At 42.4% G+C, this 22,445-nt stretch overlaps 1 protein-coding gene across 3 annotated transcripts in view; it reads left to right on the top strand.

Moving 5' to 3' along the window:
- Positions 1-22,445, top strand: part of STAMBPL1 (STAM binding protein like 1) — a 69,709-nt gene that overhangs the window by 22,548 nt on the left and 24,716 nt on the right. For all 3 annotated transcript variants that reach the window (XR_016315367.1, XM_089692784.1, XM_089692783.1), the window contains 4 exons: positions 11,454-11,537; positions 18,619-18,836; positions 18,927-19,002; positions 20,194-20,289. Coding sequence is in view for 2 of the 3 variants with exons in the window: in XM_089692784.1 (XP_089548910.1) it covers positions 11,508-11,537; positions 18,619-18,836; positions 18,927-19,002; positions 20,194-20,289 (420 nt within the window). In the remaining variant the exon portion in view is untranslated. The remainder of the gene's footprint in view (positions 1-11,453; positions 11,538-18,618; positions 18,837-18,926; positions 19,003-20,193; positions 20,290-22,445) is intronic.

Genomic DNA, 22,445 nt, shown 5'->3' with positions numbered 1-22,445 from the left:
GGTGTACTAAATTGTGGTAAGCCTCAATACTCACATAGACGGTGGCTTTCAAGAGATGATTGGTATTCACATGCCAAGAGAGTTGGACACAAAAGCATTCCCTACACCATTACACCACCAAGCTGGACTGCTGACACAAGACAGGTTGGATCTAAGAATTTCTGTTGATATAAAGGTGTGCTGTAGTCTTAATACACTTCTTGTTCTAGGGTGAAATTGATGCTCCTTCATAGGCACAGAGGGGTTTATTTACTAAAGCTGGAGACTGCAAAATCAGGCTCACTTCTGCATAGAAACCAATCTGGATCCAGGTTTTATTGCCAAAACTTAAAGTGGAAGTAAACCCAATTTTTTTTAATCTTACTACAGGTAACCTTTAATAGGGCTTGCCTGTAGGTACTGTAAATATCTCCTAAACGTGCATTTTTTCAGAGATATTTACTGTAGAAGCACTGGTGATGTCTCCAGCGCAAGCGCATTGTGCTCTCGATGGATGATGTGCCATCCATTGAGAGAGCTGTGCCGTGGCCGACACTCCCATGCGCACACGTGAAAGTGATGACATTGCGGCTCGGCCATTCAGATCGCCACAGCTCGCAAACCCGGAATGAACACCGGGTGTAGACGGAAGATCTGGGGAGCAGTGACAGTGCTTTGTTTTCAGGTAAGTCTTTCATAATGTGCTAGTAGAAAATTCAATTCCTTTTATTTATTTATTATGATTTTTTTTTTTTCAGTTTATTACCGCTTTAATTGAACAAGCTGAGGTTAGACGCTGATTTGGTTTCTTTGGAGACGTGAGCCTGATTTTGCACTCTCCAGCTTTAGTAAATAAACCCCTAAGTGTTGTCACCCTAGGACAGGAAGTGCGCTTAATGGTCAGATCACCAGGTACAAATGGGGGAAAGAGCCTGGTAAGCTGAAATATGTTTTATTCTTGCATTTTAAAGTTGTTAGATTGGATTGTATATCATTTAAGAAGGTTGCCTGACTTGCACGAGACACATTTTATATTGTCCTCAGCTGTGATCCTTTTTGGACTCGTTCGTGGAAGAGGAAGTCTTTTCTGTGTTTAGAACAAATCCCTAATGCATGGGGATGACTCATTCCTTTTTGGTAAATAGCTGCAATGTCTTGCTGGATAATGTTGGACCCCCCCCCATATTCCCGTACCAAGCAGCACAATGCGTGGGTTGAAGTGCAATTTCTTTTTCTGTCGCCTTGTGTTTTGCTAACAGTATCTTTGATGAGAAAGCTTTGTGCTCTGTTCTTTGAGGCTCTGAAGGTGGAGAATTAACACTGAACTGAACTATAAGCAAAGATTTTAATCCCTAAGGGCTTATTATTCCGGTTCAGTTGTCTGCACAGATCAACACAGGCCCAACACCAGGGCACCCAGAAAACAAATGTTTCCAATCTTCCCAGGTCACCCCACAATGTTGCCCTGAGGTGGGTTGCAGTATGTTGCATATAGTATTGCAGACATCTTGCATTTTACTGTAGCTCGCCTCAAGTCGCTGTCGGTCAACACGGTGCTTAGAACTGAATGAACCCTTGTATATGCGGTGCAGGAAACGCAGCAAGTCCCAAGAGTTCCCTGCACCACATTGAAATCGCACTCCTTTCATGCTGTCTGCCACAGGTGTCAATGTAAATTAATGACACCCCACAACAGGTCACAAAATGAAGTGCGATTTGTAAGAATCGGATCGCATGTGTGTGATCACCCATGCAATTTGATTCCGATGTGGCAGAAAGAAAGATGCGAGTGCAGTGCGTACAAAATGAATGGGTTCAAATATATATACTGCTCCAAAAAAAATTAAAGGAACACTTTGAAGAGAACAATCTGCGACTAAAACATCATGTTTATTGATATTATAATAACAAATGACATACAGTTAGAGCACCCTCCACCTGATTCTTGTAAAAACAATGACACCGTTGCCATGAAATAAAACATCCGTACCGGGATCCTGGTCAGACCACACATCGATCTCTCCACATGGTGAATACCATCTCACCGCCATGCACTGCCATGCGCTCCCCAACATACCATCGGGCGGGACCGCAGAGGACATGTTGACCCATCTCCATAGCATTCACCTGGCTTGGCATCACTGGATACTGAGTGGGAGCGGACAATCCTGAATACCAGAATCTGGTTGGGTGAGAGGATATCGGCTCTGCTGAGCCATTCTGATTTTCATTTACATCACCGTTTCTTTGCTAGATGGGGATACTATGGTCATTATACTTCCTCTATCACCAGTACACCCACTACTGTCGGGACTTTGATACCATTATACCTATCCACTTCAGCTATATTTTGGAATATATATTCACTATTCCCATTGTGGATACAACCTATGAAATAATACGTTTTGGGTCCTATCACAGTCATCTGAGCAAAGTTGTCATTGTTTTTACAAGTATCAGGCGGGGGGTGCTTTAACTGTATGTCATTTGTTATTACAATGTCAATAACATGATGTTTTAGCCACATGTTGTTCTCTTGAGGACTTCTTTTCTCAATGGGACTATACCCACTGGTATTTTTTTTATTGCATGCATTTGGTCCTGAGAGCATCACCTTCCAATTTTGGGTGAGTCAGCATCATCTACAAATTTATTGTCGATTTAAATTTCTCTGTGCTTGGGGATCCCGATTTTAGTTGCTTTTTTGTGGATATCTATACTGATATGGACGGGGTAATGTGTTAGGAACTTAAGGATGCCCCATAATTTGATGGAAATTAAAATGATCAACCTACAGAGGACTGAATTCAAAGACACCCTGAAAATCAAAGTGAAAAAATGATGCAGCAGACTAGTTCATTTTGCTGAAATTTCATTGCAGGAACTCAAACTGGTACTTAGTAGTTTGTATGGCCCCCACGTGCTTGTATTTATGCCTGACAACATAGGGACATGCTCCTAATGAGATGATGGTTGGTGTCCCGGGGTATTTCCTCCCAGATCTGGACCAGGGCATCACTGAGCTCCTGGACAGTCTGAGGTGCAAACCGGTGGTGTCGGATGGACCGAAGCATGATATCCCAGTGGTGTTCTATTGGATTTAGGTCAGGCGAGCGTGGGGGCATTGTCGTGCACCAGAAGGAACCCAGGACCCACTGCACCAGCGTAGGGTCTGACAATGGGTCCAAGGATTTCATCCCGATACCTAATGGCAGACAGGGTTCCATTGTCTAGTCCAGGGGTTCTCAAACTTTTTAAACGGGGCCAGTTTACTGTCCCTCAGACCGTTGGAGGGCCGGACTATAGTTTAAAAAAACAAAACAAAAACTATGAACAAATGCGGACACGGTACAGGAGATGACCAGAGACTGCGGACACGGTACAGGAGATGACCAGAGACTGCGGACACGGTACAGGAGATGACCAGAGACTGCGGACACGGTACAGGAGATGACCAGAGACTGCGGACACGGTACAGGAGATGACCAGAGACTGCGGACACGGTACAGGAGATGACCAGAGACTGCGGACACGGTACAGGAGATGACCAGAGACTGCGGACACGGTACAGGAGATGACCAGAGACTGCGGACACGGAACAGGAGATGACCAGAGACTGCGGACACGGAACAGGAGATGACCAGAGACTGCGGACATACAATGACGGCAGGAATACTGAGCCGGCCGCTCCATAAGACGCATAGACATTTCCCCCCAAGTGTGTCTTATGGAGCGAAATAGTGCCCCATCATTGGTGTCAGTGGGAAGAATCGTGCCCCATCATTGGTGTCAGTGGGAGGAATAGTGCCGTATCATTGGTGTCAGTGGGAGGAATAGTACCCCATCATTAGTGTCAGTGGGGGGAGGAATAGTGCCCCATTGTTGGTGTCAGTGGGGGGAGGAATAGTGCCCCATCGTTGGTGTCAGTGTGGGGTGTCAGTGTGGGGGGGGGGGAATCGTGCCCCGTAATTGGTGTCAGTGGGGGAAGGGGAGTCCCAACATTGTTGTCAGTGGGAGGAATAGTGTCCCATCATTGGTGTTAGTGGGAAGAATAGTGCCCCATCTTTGGTGTCAGTGGGAGGAATAGTATGTCATTTGTGTCAGTGGGGAGGGAATAGTGCTCCGTGATTGGTGTCAGTGGGGGAGGGATAGTGTCCCAACATTGGTGTCAGTGGGAGGAATAGTACCCCATCATTGGTGTCAGTGGGGAAAGGAATAGTGTTCCATCGTTGGTGCCAGTGGGGGGTGGAATAGTGCCCCATCGTTGGTGTCAGTGGGAGGAATAATGCCCCATCATTAGTATCAGTGACACCAATGATGGGGCACTATTCCTCCCACTGACACTTAACTTGCAGCAGCACCATCTGTACGGCACACTTACCTGTCAGCTGTCCTTCTTCACTCCGGCCTCTCCCTCACTCGAAGTTCGTGGGGCCGCTCGGCTCCGCCTCCTCGCAGGTGATTGGCCGCCTGTGTGCCTTTCCTGAGCTACAGTTCTGGCGCCCAATCACCGGTGAGCAGGCGGAGCCGAGCGGCAGCGTGAACATCGAGTGAGGGAGTGGCCGGTGAATGAAGGAGCAGCGCTTCCTGGACTGGATCGTCGTGGGACTGGGACCGGAGCCAGGTAAGATATAGCAGCCCCCTGCCCGCCCCTGTACTTAGTTTAGTGTCCCTTCCTCGCTGCAAATACGCCCCTGCCGGTGGGCTGGGTAAATGGCCTTGGCGGGCTGCATGTGGCCCGCGGGCTGTAGTTTGCGGACCCCTGGTCTAGTCTGTAGAGGTCTGTGCGCCCCTCCATGGATATGCCTCCCCAGACCATCACTGACCCACCACCAAAACGGTCATGCTGAACGATGTTACAGGCAGCATAATGTCCTCCACGGCTTCTCCAGACTCTTTCATGTCTGTCGTGCTCAGGGTGAACCTGCTCTCATCTGTGAAAAACACAGGGTGCCAGTGGAGGACCTGCCAATTCTGGTGTTCAATGGCAAATGCCAATCGAGTTCTATGGTGCCAAGCAGTGAGCACAGGGCCCACCAGAGGACATCGGCCATCAGGCCACCCTCATTAAGGTTTCCTTTTTTTTTTTTTTTTTTTTTATTATATCTTTTATTCAATTGTTATCAATCAAATCCATTTCAAACCAACATCATACAATACAAAAATCTCTACTTATTTACATCCCATTATCCCATATTTATATATAAATACCAACCTCCCCTTTCCCCACCCTCCCTCTTCCTCTTGTCAACTTAATCCTTCTGTTTTTACTTCTTAATCTTCTTTTATTATTCTACCTTTCCATTTTCCCTTCCTCCTCTTTCCTTTTTTCCCCCTTATCCACAATATCTTTTAAAAGTGCATTTCAATCAATAATCCATTTCCCTGAAATATTATCATTCCCAGGCGGAAAGAATCTAGTTCCCGCCAACATTTTATATCTGTTATTCAACTGGCTACGCAACAAATTTGGGTACTTGACAACTATCTCCGTTTTGCTATACATATTTTTGTGTGATACCTGCTGCTTCCACATAATTAATTTATGATGTACTTTTTGAGGGTGTTCAGTGTATAGTTAAAGAAAACGTATGGCGCCATTACTGATCTCTTCTGAAAAAAAATGTTCAGTATCTGGTTATCTGGTTGGCAGTACTGTTTGAGTAACTGAGCTGAAAGCAATATTCAACAACAGAAGTCAATGTGATGTCAGAACTGTGGCTAAAGAATCCTTTGGGAACACGTTGCGTGTTCCACCCTAAAAATTAGTGGAACACGTTCCCACATCTGCAGCCTCTCCCTGTGACAGCATGCCAGGAATATTCTCCCCTGCTGTCACTCTATAGAAAACACATAGCCGTGCAGGGCTCTGCCCACCCAGCAACGTCATTCATTCAGAGTTCCGTGAATGGGAAAACTACAACTACTGTTAGCTTTTGCAACTGACTACTTGTAGTTCTCAATTAACTACCAGAGCTCTAGTGTGCACTCTAGGTAGTTCATTGATCTTTGCGGTCATTCAGTAACTCATTCGGTATGCTGAAAGAGTCTGCAGGAACCAGGCATTGCACCGCAATCTGCTGAAAAAAATAAATAAATGCACGTTTTTTTTTACCTGTGAAAAGATGTGCATTTATTTTTATTGAGAACTTTAAAATGGAATTTTCCTAAAGCAAGGGTCAAAATGATTATCAGATAATCAGTTGACTAGCATTACCGATGGAGGCAAGCAATGGCAGCTTTTGGGTTTATTTCATGACCAGCATCTTTTAATGTTCACATTATGCTGTCTTCTAACCCAGTCATGTGGTTTCCTGTCATAAGAAGACATTATAAATATTAAACACGTCTTTTGGCAGCAATGCTGAACAGATAAGATATTGATTAAACCAGTTCTAGTGAAAGAGTTGCAATTCTGTACTTGTCTTTCCTGATATAGTAAACTTTGCTGTCACCTCCCTGTCTCTCTGGTTCCCCCAAGGAAACTCACAACACACCCAGATATGCCTGGCGTTTAAGTGTGGTGGTGTGAAGTTTGAAATTGTGATCACCCAGCAACGTCCTACCCTGATAACACATATTGTTAGCTATACAAGAGGCTGAAGTACTCAGTGAGTCACTGCAAAGACACCTCATTTTACAGCCTAAAGTGATGGCCACATGGCCACAACATAACACACCATTAAATCCCTCCCATGTGGCAGGCTTTTTACGATGCTCTAGGGACCACAAAAGATTATGGAAGGCAAAGATAAAGAAAAGTATTGGTAGTAAGTGGATCATTAGCGCTTGATTTAGTTTAATGTTCTTTGGTGAGATTTCTCTTTATTGTTAGCCAGGATTTCCTCTTCATCGTGCTTTTCTATTTCCTTTCAGTGTCGGTTGGATAGGGTGCATGTTGAAACCTCAAGATTATTATTTGTAGTACTGAGATAATGATGAAAAGCTTTAAACAGAAGGCATTATGATGAAACAACATTAATATTGTTAAAATATTTTATAATAAATATTTGACTAATTTTTGATTAAATTCTAGATAAGAATGATAGTATTGCTTTTGATTAGAGCACTTTAGGCAAAAAACTCAGCAATATAATTCTTCAGTGAATGAACATTATTAGCCCTGTAGGATTTAATACCATTTTACAATAAAAGCATTGGACCTGTATTGCACTTACAAAAGATCGAGTAATTCAATGCAGCAAAATGAATTATTTCATGAAATGCTCTTTAATTTGCTGGTTAAATGTGAGTCTTTATTAATCGGGGGGTTGATTTTCTTTTGACTAAGTTCAGTAATGTTGTGGATTTAAAATGTGCTGGTGGCAAATCTACTAGCATACACAACCCCTGCCCTTCATCCCTTTTTGTATTTTTTTTTTTTTTTGTTTTACTCTCTGTTGACCTTCCACAGCCTTTTCAATATGGAGGAACCCTTGCACCCTTTCAATACATTTTTAGGCTCAGGGACCCCCCATCCAAAAAAAAAAACCCAAAAAGACTATATCTACAACTCATGATACATTAGTGTGATGGCCAGTGGAAGAAAGAAAGATCAATGGTGTCAGTAGGAACAGAGAGGCAGACATTTCTCATTGCTCAAGGAACCCCTAGCAACTTCTGAAGGAACCATAGGGTTCCATTGAAACTGAGAAATAAAATAAATGCTATGCCAGGGTATGTGTCCCCATTAAGGGGAATCTCAATATGCAGTCATTTATCATAGGTCACTGTCTCACCATTTTATCTACAGCTGGGTACCTCCAAAGCCATGACCATAACTACAGGGGAAAAAAAAAAACATATGGGGGACCAAGAGAGGCCACCCTAAGAGAGGCTTTAAAAGAGGACTGACCACAGTGTAACCAAACAATTAGAGCTTTATTGAGATCAAAAATATATTAAAAGATTGATCCGAATGACCTCCAATCACCATTAAAACAAGGCTAGATTATGTTATAACCTTGAATAACAAGCCGGGCTCAGCTCACCCACTCAAACACACTGCCATTCATGCATTAGATCTAGATTCATGTATAGCATAGCAGGCCATGAGTCTAAGGGACAGGCAGTTAGTTGACAGATTGTCACATAGCGGACTGAATCTAGTCATCCCATCCGCTACCACTCAGAGTGATAATGTTAGCCCCTTACCCAGATGGTCTTTCAAATATTCTGTGAGGAAGGTACACAAGAATCCCAGTGTGGAGCAATGTCCTTGAGTATCCTACTATCGTGTAAAGCATAAATTGCATTTAGATAGTCCGTTATATCAACATAACATGATATAGGAGCAGATACTTCAACCTGTATGGGAAAAGGTTAGTCCACAGTAGATAGACAGGTAGACAGGGCAGGCTGAACAGATATATAATATAGCTGGATCATCTGCGGACTGATCATAAGGTGAATCTATCGATCAGTTGTGTCCAGGAGACAGCTAAAGCCCTTATGTCCATATATCAGGATTTTACACCGTACTGTAGGCAGACCCAGTGAACATAGGAAGCGTAACTGGTTCTGAAACCTGGTTCTATGTGTTTACTGTTTTGAATTCATTGCTTCTCTGTTGTCTTAGGACACTTTGCACCCTTCTGAATCATACTACACAAGGAGGCTGAGTGCAGTTTGTAATATGTAATATTCTCAACTGATATAATGCATTACTGTTGTTTCATCATGTAATGAGAAAAAAAATCGTCTTTGATTTTTGTTCATGAATAATGTCAATAAAACTTTGAGAAAAAAAATATTTTTAATAATATGTTAGTATTATCTATCACACATAATACATAAAATCAAACCAAAGAAAAACAGAGATGCTTTTGTGGCAACCTCTTAGTTTAGTTAGGGGGAGCTCAAGTCCTGATTGGAAGGCTAAGTAGCAGCCTGGGTGTAATCAAATTGCGGTCAGAAGCTGAGAGGCTCTGCAGGCCAGCCACTCTGGAATTTCCCCCTGCTCTAGGGCTTTGAATGAAGGCCCTGGAGGCAGTGGGTGGATCTGAGGAATGGCTGGCTTGCACTCTTGAGGGGTCCTAGCCAATCCCCAACAGAAGGCTTGGCAAAGGGCTGGGCACCCTTAAAAGTGTTGGAGCCTGCTCAGCTGCAGGAGAGTTGGAGGGAGTGTTCATGTGGAAGATAGAGGATCTGAGGCTGAAGGAAGGAGGCTGTGAGGAGGCCCAGTGGGATGAGTCTTACCTGCTGGCCTGGAGCTTGAAAGGAGGAAAGCTCAGAGCTCACCGTCCCCCTGAGAGAGAACCATCTGTATGGCAGGGAAGGATAGGCCTGGCAGCAGCCACCAGCCCATACGCAGTACAATAGAGGATCTGAGTACACCTACACCCCCCCGGGCAGATAAGGGATGGAGCATGCTAGTGCAAAACCAGATTAGCCACCTACCAGTGACTGTTCATCTTTTAAAGTGAAAGGAACCAGATTCCCTTCAGGGATACCGCCAGTTTGCTGTGTGAAGAGAAGTTCATCTAGTGTCTGGGGTGGTACACTAAGGAGACACTGGCTAGCTCTCCAATGGAGCCTGTGTTGCAGAGAAGGCTTGCAAATAGTTCCAGGAGGTTGTCTCAAGTGTATCAGTACTCTTGGGCATCCTGTACACCCCTAACTCTATCCCAGTTCAATTCCCCCAAATATAACAACAAAACCAAACCTCAAGGACTGATTTCTGACTCTGGATGCAAGCTTTAGTGAAGATGTGGGGTGCCTGGCTGTGCAGGACTATAGGGGACCCAAATATTCTAGCGACTCCTAAAGGGGTAGTGATTATACTATAAACTAGCATACACTTAAAAAATCAAGAGAAATAACAACTAAGCCTTAAGCCTCGTACACATTGTAAGTAAAACTAACAGATCGCTGTACTAACACAAGTGGTGGTGTTGTGTTCTAACAGGGGGACTGCCCCCCCCCCCCTTCCTGCCAGAACGCATCGGTCAGAAGCTGATCGCAGACCCTTTTTGGTCATGTCTCTTCGACAGTAACTGGACGAATGTCCAGCTTCTGTTGGGCCGGCTGCCATACGCACGTGCCGAATGTTGGCCAGTTTCTGTTGAACTAGCTGATACCGCCCAGTATTTGGCCCATGTGTACTTGGCTTTAGAAGGCCCTCAAAACAGTTGGGTTTAAATCTCACAGATGTAAATGGGGAGGCTAAAGGATTATTTTGGTTAAGCTGGAAATAAATGGAAAGATGAGAAGACAAAAGTTATGTTTGGTTTTGATGCAGAGATAAAATGAAAAAAAAAATTTGTGGGGAGCAGAAATGCAACACCAACATAAGGAAAGATATTGGCAGCAAGAAAAAGGTGCAATGCCAGGTGCTTGGGCAAATACGGGCAGCCCCCTGGGACAGTGGGGCAAACACAATAGTCAGGAACACGCTGGATGGGCGCTCCAGGTAATTAAGCTCTAACGAGCAGGGCCCTCTGTTTCCTGTATAATAATAATAATAATAATAATTACTTTAAGATCCCTATGTGGACTTGGCTGTATGATGCCGACAGTCTCCTGTCACAGATTCCATTTGTCATCTCAACTAGATTGGCACAGCCCATTTGCCTTCAGCCTGGGTCTATTCAACAACCACAATACTGTGCAGCACCATGTAAGACTTTTTATGTTTTATCCAATAATAATGATTGTCTCATGTGGATTTATGAGCTCTGGATCCAGCAGCATATAAGCCTGCTCCATACAGCAAACTCCTTGTAGTGGTCTTTACGTTAATTATCTGGAGTGCCCATCCAATGTGTTTCTGACTATTGTTTTTGATGCACAAAGCCTGAAACAGTAGTCCATGGTGCGATGCTTTCAACAAGAAAACAAGTAAAAATAATGGGCAATTATGTAAAAATTTTAATTGCTTTTTGAAGCTGTACAGTAGTCCAGAGACGTGTTAATTTTGTGTGGAGGTGTTAAATTTTTTTTCTGGCTTCTTTTTTTCTTCACCATGCATTTATGTACTCCATTTCCCTTCTATGTTCAGTTGCCTAATATTAGCATATTTTGAAATTGTGTAAAAGCTAATATTTCTCACTTTTCGATACAACCGCTGCTGACATCATCATCACTAATGAAATCATTCAGAACACACAAACACAATTTTACATAAAAATCTAAGAAATCAATCCATGCCATTATTTTCTAAAATGTCACTGATGTCTAATTAAACAGAAAATAGCAATAAGAAAAGGAGTCCTCTCCATTTTTGCAATCTGTCCTCAAGAAAATGAGGCCTTGTTAAATGAACCTAATGAGCAGAAATGACAGGATTGTATTTTCTGAAAGGATGCTGAATGTGTGTAATGCTGCCACGCCTGTGTACAGGGCTTGGGATCATTAAGACCGTTCTAATTTTCTGAGCTATCATATCGACCAATGATTCATACAGATTAGAAGAACTGATGTTATTTGATACTTGTGAAGCAGGCATTGATTTTGTTTTTCCCCTTTGGTTTCAGATGGAAGGATTGTAAAGCTATTACTAGCCCCTTCCCATCAAGTCTGAAGACAGCATGGAACAGTCCATCTCCATTTCATCTCTGGTGAAACCTTTTTCTTTCTTTGTTATGCATGCTTTGTTTTATCCTGTTGTAAATCCATGTCATACTGACTTTAGACATAAAAAAGCATGACACCTACAATAATTGGCACATTTTGTAGAATTGAGAAATCCTATTTATGTATGTATGCGTGTATGCTTTCTGTATTTCATAAATATTACATTTAGAATAGTCAAAATAATTAGGGAATAGGAAGTAGAGGGTACATAGTTCAGTATTTAATAGATACATCTGGCATCAATAACATCCTATGGAGAGGTCGGAACAGCATTGCACACCTGGGCAGTGCATTTTATCTCCATTCCTTTTTGCAAAACTGATTCAAGTCTGCCTTTTTGAAGTCTAATCAAAGCTTTTCTTTTGGATTGAGATCTTCACTCTGACTTGGCCATTCTACAACAATTATCAAGATATTTTAAGCCATTCTTGTATTGTTAAAGGTTCATGTTTGGAGTTGTTGTCTTGCTGGAAACAATCTTCTCTTTGGGCTCTGGTTTCTTGCAGACTTCATCAGATTTTCCTCTAGAATGCCTCTATATTTTGCTGCAGTAATTGTACTCTCTACCTTAACAAGCTTCACAGCATGATGTGGCCACCACCATTCTTCACAGTGGGGATGGTGTGTTTATGTCAAATGCAATTGGGATGAATTATTAAAACTGCAGAGTGCAAAATCTGGTGCATCTATGCATAAAAATCAATTGGTTTCCAGGTTATGTTGCCAAAGCTTACTTGAACAAGCTGAAGTTAGAAGCTGATTGGCTACCATGCACAGCTGCACCATTTTGCACTCTCCAGTTTTAGTAAATCACCCCAATGTTTTAGTCTGATGATCAAAAAAATCTCAACGTTGGCCACCACAGAATGTTTTGCTTACTGACATAGAAATTCACCAAAATGTTGTTTTATATAAGTTTTACTTAACCATAACTTTCTTATTGTCTCTCTATAAACTGGTGAATGATAAAGCACCTGGGGATATTTTTTCTAAAATAAGCCACTGAGGCTTGTAATGCCTGGTACACACATTCAGGGTTTTTTTCATTCAAATCATTGGGGATGTTAGTACAGTGATATCTACTGCCAGAACACACTAATCAGCGCTCGCAGCCAATGGTTGCTTTTCCAGTTTCTGTTGGAAGGACGGCTGTGCACTTGGTCCAAATGTTTGGCAGTTCCTGCTGAACCAGCTGATATTCGGACCATCTATACTCAGATTAACTCTTGAATTTTCGAAAGTGTGTAGGTGGCGTCCCTCACTAGTCTCCTTCTTGCACTGTTTTAGGGAAGTGCTTGCTCTTGGCCGATTTACAGTTATGCCATAGACTTTCTATTTCTTATATATTCTTGCAACTATACCCCGAAGACTGTTCAGTGTCTTTGAAATTTTCTTGTATCCATCCCCTGGCTTGAGCTTTTCAACTACATTTTTAAGCAATTGCTAGGAGTGTTCTTTTATCTTTATGGCGTAAGGTATGCCAAAATGCTTGCTCAGCATACGTTGGACCTTCCAGGTACACAGGCAGTAACGTGAAACGCATAAATGCACAAAGGTATGGATATTTTTGCATAGTTACATTGGTCCAGTTTGAACCTGTGCAAATGTGCATATTTCATACATGGGAAAAAAGCACACAGATGGTGCAAAAACCTAGTGCATTATCCAAGGTTTTATGACTGTACCAATATTGAAGATGGTGCAATATCCCTTACTTAAATGTCAACAGATGTGGACCACATGCATTATATGTGACCAAACACACTATATGTGATCCTCCCAGGAGTTGGAAACAGAGGGGAAGAAATGACGTGAGCTTCACACAATTTCACTTCACAATACAAAACGCACAATATAAATGCACAGTACAGTCCAGTCATCAAAGAAACACAGATGAGTGTATCTCGATGAGATCTTTATGATGCATGTAGTCCGGCGATATGCAGAAGAAATGAATAAATTGCGCACTCACCGGAAGCACAATTTAAATTGTGCGTTTGTGTCTCATACACCAAAGATCACTCCGACTGTGGATGAAGGGAAGCTCCGAACAGGTGGTTCTATGATGAAAGGTGACCCATCTGGGGATTCCTTCTGGCAGACAGGTTCCAAAACAGGATCAGCTGAATATATCTCTGGGCCTTAGGGTAATCACCTGGTAGTCCTGCAATAAAGTGTGTCCCATGTCCGGCTGACTGCTGCATAGTGTAGAAATCTTCTTACTACCACTGCATACTCACTATTCATAGACCTCATAGTATATTTTCCCAGAATGCAATGCGATCTGTGACATTTCAACTTTCCAGTCACAGGTGTCCTAACAACCGAGGACGTCTCCGGATGATAAAGAGGACACTGGGCACCTTCACAATATCTCTCTTGGCCCCTTTCTTGCCTCTTTCCATCAGCACCAGGGTCACATTAGCTTAAGGCCCAGACATTTGCTGTAGTGTAGATCCAGTTTATATGGGCAATAAAGAAAAAAAAAAAATCACCCTTAATGCAAATTGCAAGCTGGATTACCCTGTTTTTCCTCAAAGGCTGCCTTTCTCTTTACAATTTGCATTAAGGGTGATTTTTTTTTCTTTTCTTTATTGCCCATATAAACTGGATTGCTCTGAGTTTATCTCTCCTCAGGGTTGGTCACGTATAAATACAGACTGAGATCTACACTACAGCAAATGTCTGGGCCTTAAGCTAATGTGACCCTGGTGCTGATGGAAAGAGGCAAGAAAGGGGCCAAGAGAGATATTGTGAAGGTGCCCAGTGTCCTCTTTATCATCCGGAGACGTCCTCGGTTGTTAGGACACCTGTGACTGGAAAGTTGAAATGTCACAGATCGCATTGCATTCTGGGAAAATATACTATGAGGTCTATGAATAGTGAGTATGCAGTGGTAGTAAGAAGATTTCTACACTATGCAGCAGTCAGCCGGACATGGGACACACTTTATTGCAGGACTACCAGGTGATTACCCTAAGGCCCAGAGATATATTCAGCTGATCCTGTTTTGGAACCTGTCTGCCAGAAGGAATCCCCAGATGGGTCACCTTTCATCATAGAACCACCTGTTCGGAGCTTCCCTTCATCCACAGTCGGAGTGATCTTTGGTGTATGAGACACAAACGCACAATTTAAATTGTGCTTCCGGTGAGTGCGCAATTTATTCATTTCTTCTGCATATCGCCGGACTACATGCATCATAAAGATCTCATCGAGATACACTCATCTGTGTTTCTTTGATGACTGGACTGTACTGTGCATTTATATTGTGCGTTTTGTATTGTGAAGTGAAATTGTGTGAAGCTCACGTCATTTCTTCCCCTCTGTTTCCAACTCCTGGGAGGATCACATATAGTGTGTTTGGTCACATATAATGCATGTGGTCCACATCTGTTGACATTTAAGTAAGGGATATTGCACCATCTTCAATATTGGTACAGTCATATAACATCAAGCGCTGCACTATTTATCTTATATTGTTTGTTTGAAGGTTGATGGTTTTCCTTTTTAGTGTATCAGCTGCTGTGTCGGTTAGCGCTCACTGAATCCTTCATTACCATTATCCAAGGTTTATTGCAATTTTTTTAAAAAAGACAATAAACATACACACAAAAATATTCTTATACAGGATGTATATAGTGCCATTAGTTTGCTCAGCTATTTACAATATAAAGGGAGACAATACAGCAATGATACAGTTCAATACAAGAGGGTTAGGAGGGCCCTACCCCTCGGTGCATGAAAAGCCTGTAAGACCACAGGGATGGCCCAGAATGATGGCAGAGTGTCCAACTGGTGGTTCGGTCGGCATGCTGAAGTGTTTCGGGGATGCGTTCCTTTCCTCAGAGCTGTTTCAGCTTTGACCCTTTCCTCAGAGCTGTTGCAGCTCTGAGGAAAGGGACATATCCTCGAAATGCGTCAGCAGGCCAACAGCACCACCAGTTGGATTCTGGGCCATGCCTATGGCTTTACAGGCTTTTTCATGCACTTATTTTGTGAGTATGTATTTTTGTCTTTTAAAAATTTTTTTCAATAAACCTTGGATAATGCACTAGGTGTTTGTGCCACCCGTGTGCTTTTTTTTTTTTCCCACTTTTGATGATCTCCGAATCTGAGAGCTGCATCACCAAGATTTTATCCTAAGGTTATCCACACATTGGGTTCCCTGGCTTCTTCCTGGCATTGACCCCTTTTAAGGCGCTGGAGAGTTAGTGCTTTCAGTCCAATTTCATACATGGCCGGTCCCAATGGAAGTTAGATATCACTGTAGCAGACACTGCTAATACAGTGATTGAAGTCATAGCTTTTGGGTTCTCGCTGAGCAGCTACCTTGCTTCAAAGTGAACACATGAGGTCATTCACTCGGCATGGGTGCCATTTAGAGAACACTTGAGCAGTTTCTCAAGGAATTCAAAATGTTCTTTCATGAGACAAGGTGGAGATTGTGATGTCACTGTACCGCCTTTCCATCTTGTCTAATCAGTACCACTGTAACATATTATTAATCAGTTTTTTTGTGTGATGTGTGTGTGTGTGTGTGTATATGCAATATATTTATAAAAAATGATTGATCTATATATTTTTATATACTGTATATATATTTTTTTATATACACACACACGTAAAACCCATAGTTCAATGAAGCTAGAACATTGTATACTTCTGACAGTGAGCCAATTACTTTAGAAGTTTCTTCTTAATGAAGTGAGGACAGTGTTCCTTATAACAAAGGCAGCCTTGTCACGTATTTTTTACTTGAAAAAGAAAAAGTCGACTTTGAAATGTTTGAGCAAGTGTATTTGAATGGCCGATCTTGTTATCTCTAAGGTACAACCAACAAAAGGTTGTGGTATCAAGTTTGCTAAAATTTTTGAAAATGTTAAAGATGACTTGGGGGGCAATATTTTTCCCCAAAATGAGAGCTCCAGGAATCCTATCTAAAATGGGACAACCGAAGGTAAAAATGGAGACTGGAATGCAAAGGAAGCACTGGCTCAGTCCTTCCGATCAGTGCACTCTCTACTTCCTGTCTTTGCAGTTTTTCTCATGGAATTGGTTGTTGCATGAGGAGTCTGTGGGACTACAACTGCAATCACCAATTCCAGATGTACAGAGCTCCTAGACTGGCAGTTGGAGGTGTGGGTGGGATGTGTTAAACCATCGTATACAGTGGATATTATTGTGCCCCTCATTTTCCTCACACCCTTCTCAGTGTGTATGTTAGGAGAAGAAATGATTTATGAACATAGAACTGTGACTGAGCTTTAAAAAGTTTGGTTTATTTTGTCTGAATTGGTTACCTATGTACAGTAGGGCAAAAAAGTATTTAGTCAGCCACCAATTGTGCAAGTTCTCCCACTTAAAAAGATGAGAGAGGCCTGTAATTGGCATCATAGGTAGACCTCAACTATGAGAGAAAAAATTAGAAAAAAAAATCCAGACAATCACATTGGCTGATTTGGAAATAATTTATTTGCAAATTATGGTGGAAAATAAGTATTTAGTCAATATCTAAAGTTCATCTCAATACTTTGTTATATATCCTTTGTTGGCAATGACAGAGGTCAAACGTTTCCTGTAAGTCTTCACAAGGTTGGCACACACTGTTGCTGGTATGTTGGCCCATTCCTCCATGCAGATCTCCTCTAGAGCAGTGATGTTTTGGGGCTGTCGCTGGGCAACACGGACTTTCAACTCCCTCCAAAGGTTTTCTATGGGGTTGAGATCTGGAGACTGGCTAGGCCACTCCAGGACCTTGAAATGCTTCTTACGAAGCCACTCCTTCGTTGCCCGGGCAGTATGTTTGGGATCATTGTCATGTTGGAAGACCCAACCACGTTTTATCTTCAATGTCCTTGCTGATGGAAGGAGGTTTGCACTCAAAATCTCACGATACATGGCCCCATTCATTCTGTCCTGTACATGGATCAGTCGTCCTGGTCCCTTTGTGGAGAAACAGCCCCAAAGCATGATGTTGCCACCCCCATGCTTCACAGTAGGTATGGTGTTCTTTGGATGCAGCTCAGCATTCTCTCTCCTCCAAACACGATGAGTTGTGTTTCTACTAAACAGTTCTATTTTGGTTTCATCTGACCATATGAGATTCTCCCAATCCGCTTCTGGATCATCCAAATGCTCTCTAGCAAACTTCAGACGGGCCCTGACATGTACTGGCTTAAGCAGGGGGACACGTCTGGCACTGCAGGATCTGAGTCCCTGGCGGCGTAGTGTGTTACTGGTGGTAGCCTTTGTTACGTTGGTCCCAGCTCTCTGCAGGTCATTCACTAGGTCCCCCCCCATGTGGTCCTGGGATTTTTGCTCACCGTTCTTGTGATCATTTTGACCCCCACGGGGTGAGATCTTGTGTGGAGCCCCAGATCGAGGGAGATTATCAGTGGTCTTGTATGTCTTCCATTTTCTAATTATTGCTCCCACAGTTGATTTGTTCACACCAAGCTGCTTGCCTATTGCAGATTTACTCTTCCCAGCCTGGTGCAGGTCTACAATATTGTTTCTGGCATCCTTCGACAGCTCTTTGGTCTTCACCAAAGTGGAGTTTGGAGTGTGACTGTTTGAGGTTGTGGACAGGTGTCTTTTATACTGATAACAAGTTCAAACAGGTGCCATTGATACAGGTAATGAGTGCAGGACAGAGGAGCGTCTTAAAGAAGAAGGTACAGGTCTGTGCGAGCCAGAAATCTTGCTTGTTTGTAGGTGACCAAATACTTTTTCCACCATTATTTGCAAATAAATTCTTTCCAAATCAGCCAATGTGATTGTCTGGATTTTTTTTCTCATTTTGTTTCCCATAGTTGAGGTCTACCTATGATGCCAATTACAGGCCTCTCTCATCTTTTTAAGTGGGAGAACTTGCACAATTGATGGCTGACTAAATACTTTTTTGCCCCACTGTAAGTGGTCCATTGACTACAAGTCTAGGATTTTGTGTTGCGATTGAACAGCTTTGTGGATTTGGAGAGATGGTTTTTACTAGAGTCCACTAATGACATGGGTGGCACAGGTAGCATTAAAGAACTTAACTGTTTTTTATTTTTGGTGCAGAAAAAACTTGTAGCAATGCCAGATCACACAGATGTATCACTAACCCCAGAGGAGCGAGTTCGGGCCCTCAGCAAGCTAGGCTGTAATATCACCATCAATGAAGACATCACGCCCAGGCGCTACTTTCGGTCTGGAGTGGAGATGGAAAGAATGGCCTCTGTGTATTTGGATGAAGGAAATCTTGAAAATGCATTTGTTCTCTACAACAAGTTTATCACGTAAGGAGTCCAGTCATGTTCTGTTTTAAACATGTCCTCTGCCACTACCATTTTAATATAAGCCATGAGTTGTCTATTGTTTGGTTGCAGGCTATTTGTTGAGAAACTGCCTCTCCACAGAGACTACCAGCAATGTGAAATCCCAGAAAAACAAGATATATTAAAGGTTTGTCTGACTTGCCTATATTCTTGAGTAGTTTTCTCCATGAAAAATAAATATTTCCATTTGAAGTCATACTTATTTGGCAAAACTTTTTTTTATTTCACTTTGGATAGGGATTCGGCAACCCCCCCCCCTATTGTTTATTTATTGTGCTGGTTTATGCCTCCCTTTAGGAAGATTTGCCCTCTATATTTGTCCTGTTTATAGGTATAATTGAGAGTGGAAGTGAAAATATCCCCAATTTTTGCTTGTGACCAGAACAGGAATACAGGGGAAATCTTCTGATTGAGACACTTATTCTGGTGATGTCTGTTGACAACCAGGGATTCCCTAGCTTTTGTCAACTCTAGCTATGGGACAGGAAGTAAAGGGGGATCACCACAATGGGACACAGATTAAAAAAAAACCTATTCTCCTCCTCTCCTCATTCTCCTACCTTAATTCTCTCCCCTTGGCTTTACGCTGAACCCGCCTGCAGTTCTAGGAAATATTGCCCTCCTTCCAGAGCTTGACCAGGTCTCATCTTCCTTTTGCTATACAAAACTTCCGTTGCTCCCAAGGCTACCTGGTTAAATGTTTATCACACTGTAATCCCTTTCTGTGGTAGGGTAACCTGCCCTCCAATTTCTCCCCCCTCTGCTCCTTTTTTTTTACTTTTTGTGTTTCTTATTGTTTTGTTCATGTACTTGTGTTTTGAGATGCCTTATGTTTGTTCTCTTGGCTCTGAAAATTAATAAAATGTTTGAACAAGAAGAAAAAAAAGCCTGACGGGTCCCTTACTGTATCCATAATTGGGAAAGAAAAAAACATTTTGATCTTGGTTTATTTTAAACAATTATTATTAATGGTTGTTATCCACATGTTGCTCTTGAATGATTGGGCATGTATACCCTTTAACCCAGAGATGCAGGTTATTCTGTAACTGTTAACATATCTATAACATGCCAAGTGTACCATCCATGGGGAACAATGCAGTGGCAACAGTGAAACTCTATATAGCTGTATTAATTTATGCGTATCCTTTTATGTGGGCCCCTGTAGTTTCCTTTTAAACACAAGTCTGGCTGTGAGAGCTTTCTTGCAAATACAACTATTCAATCAAAATGTATGGTAAATTTTCCAAACTGCAGTTGTTTGATATAATAATAATAATTATTATTATTTTTGTTTTCACCTTTTGTTTTTCCCTTGCAGAAATTAAAAGAGATTGCATTTCCAAGAACAGATGATCTTAAGAAAGAACTTTTGAAAAAATATAACTTAGAATACCAAGAATATATGCAAGGCGTAGTAAGTGATCTAGAATGTTACTATTGTTTTTCTCTTTATTAGTGTTTATTATATACTTTTTTAACCTTCGAGTGGCATTTTTTTTGTGCCACTTTTAGGGTTAGAGTGGAACTAATCCCACAAATGCAATATTTTTTTCCCAAAAGAAAGCTCAAGTTAGAAATATTCAATGGGTGTTAATAAATCTTTATGAGACATACTAATGTAATTTTTGTTTTCATTTTCAATCTTCCTACTAGCACATATACAGTGTAATAAAGCACAAAAATGTGTAACGCTGCTGTGAAATACCAAATAAACTATTACCTATAGTTCCTTGAGTTCATAATACATGTAACCACATCCACCAGCACGGTCTCTCATATATCCCATGCAAACGAATATAAATCTGTACATGATCCTGAAATTGATCCTGCTGCTGGTGTTCGTACCCTTCTGCCCGGTGCTGTCAGCAATCCATGCAAAAAGTGCACCACCCAAAAAGTGTGTCTGAAATGGACTCTCACCTCCACATGCAAGCCTGTTTAATTAAAAATAGGTCAGAAGAGCTTCCGCCCCATCTGTGAGGGATGAGTATGGGCGTCTCTGTGGGTTATAGGATTCTCTCTCTCCTCCACTGCTCGCTGGTGTAAGAATGCTCCTGTAGCCAAAGGTCTGTCAGGTGGAACTCACAAAACAAAGGAACCCGCCATAGTGTAGAAAATACCAAGTAGTTTTATTAAAATTGCACTTACATTCAACAAGATGAAATGCCACAAGAAAATGCTGATAAAATCCCTGACCTTGGACAAGACCCGTGATGAATACAACCCATCGGCTCTCCTGTCACCCAAGCTCTTCCCCACACATATCGTCACTGATCACTTGACTTCCTCAGGGGTAACCTAGGTGACATGTGCTAGTCCTTATATAGATCCTGTTCTTTCCGTATAATAGGCAGTGACTGAGATCACTGCCATGGAGACAAGATACCTAACGGATCAGAGTGTTACCGCTACCTAGTGGATAGATGCTCAAATCACTCCTCTAAAACCTGAGAATCCACACTAAGGCTAGATTCACACCTATGCAGGTTGAGTTTAAGCCGTTTCTGAATTGCGTTTTTCATGCATTTTTATTTTTCCCTTTTTTTTATTTTTCTTGTTGCTAGGCAGATTTAAAACATGCCAAAAATGCAGCAAAAACACAATACATGCATCATTTCCATTGAAGTCTATAGAAAGAAAAATGCAACATTTTGCGCTCAAAAAAGTCAGTTTCATTCTCTTCGGGAGTCCCGGGATGTTCCCCCGGCGGAATTTTTTCGATACCTTCAATTGCGGCACTGGCTGCTCTTGCTGCGGGGCACTCCTGCTTTCCCATACCAGAAATCTGCCTTTGAACAGCTTTGCCAGCAGCGTCCGGGTGCCCCGGGCCTTATCTCTCTTCTTTATGCAGCTTTGAACAGACGCTCGTCGCATACTTCTCTTTCATATGTTGTTCAGTGGGAGCGCGACCTGGGAGTGGCTGTGGATCCGGAGGACTGGAATAAGGCCTGGTCACTCATAGCTAAATGCTCATTTAATACGTCCACGCTGGAGGCAGCCTATAAGGTATTGTTTCGTTGGTATTGGGTTCCGGCTTGTTTGACCCAGGCTAACCCTGCCTGTAGTGATCGATGTTTTCGGGGTTGTGGCCATCGTGGCGATGTCTTGCATATCTGGTGGTCATGCCCAAGACTGGTTCGTTTTTGGTCTCGTGTGTTTGGCCTCCTTTTCACTTTGTTTCATCTCTCTATACGCCAGGATGCTCGGTATGCTTTGCTTCATTGCCCTATACCGGGCCTCTTGGCTCATCAGCAGAAGTTGGCGTCCTATTTGTTTTTATCGGCTACTAGAACAATTGCTCAGGCCTGAAAGAGTCCGTTTGTCCCTCTTCAGGGGGTGCGGGATCGTATGACCACTATGATGCTCAACGAACAGATGTCGAGTATATGCAACGACTCCCAATGTAAATTTTCGAAAATATGGGAACCGTGGTTGCAATATGCCTTTCCCACGCTCCCTCTGGCTAGTATGGGGATGTAATGGCGTTTGGCATTGGCGTTCGGTGGTGGCGCTCTTGGACCCCAGCTCTTCTTTTCTTTTTTTTTTCTCCCTTTTTCTGTTAGTTTTTGG

This window comes from Staurois parvus, unplaced genomic scaffold (assembly GCF_062004578.1).
Source record: "Staurois parvus isolate SC_StPar_1 unplaced genomic scaffold, SC_StPar_1.0 ptg000604l, whole genome shotgun sequence".
Classification (NCBI taxonomy): Eukaryota; Metazoa; Chordata; class Amphibia; order Anura; family Ranidae; genus Staurois; species Staurois parvus.
The sequence above is the reverse complement of the archived record's forward strand: the minus strand, read 5'-3'. Positions and strand labels throughout refer to the sequence as shown.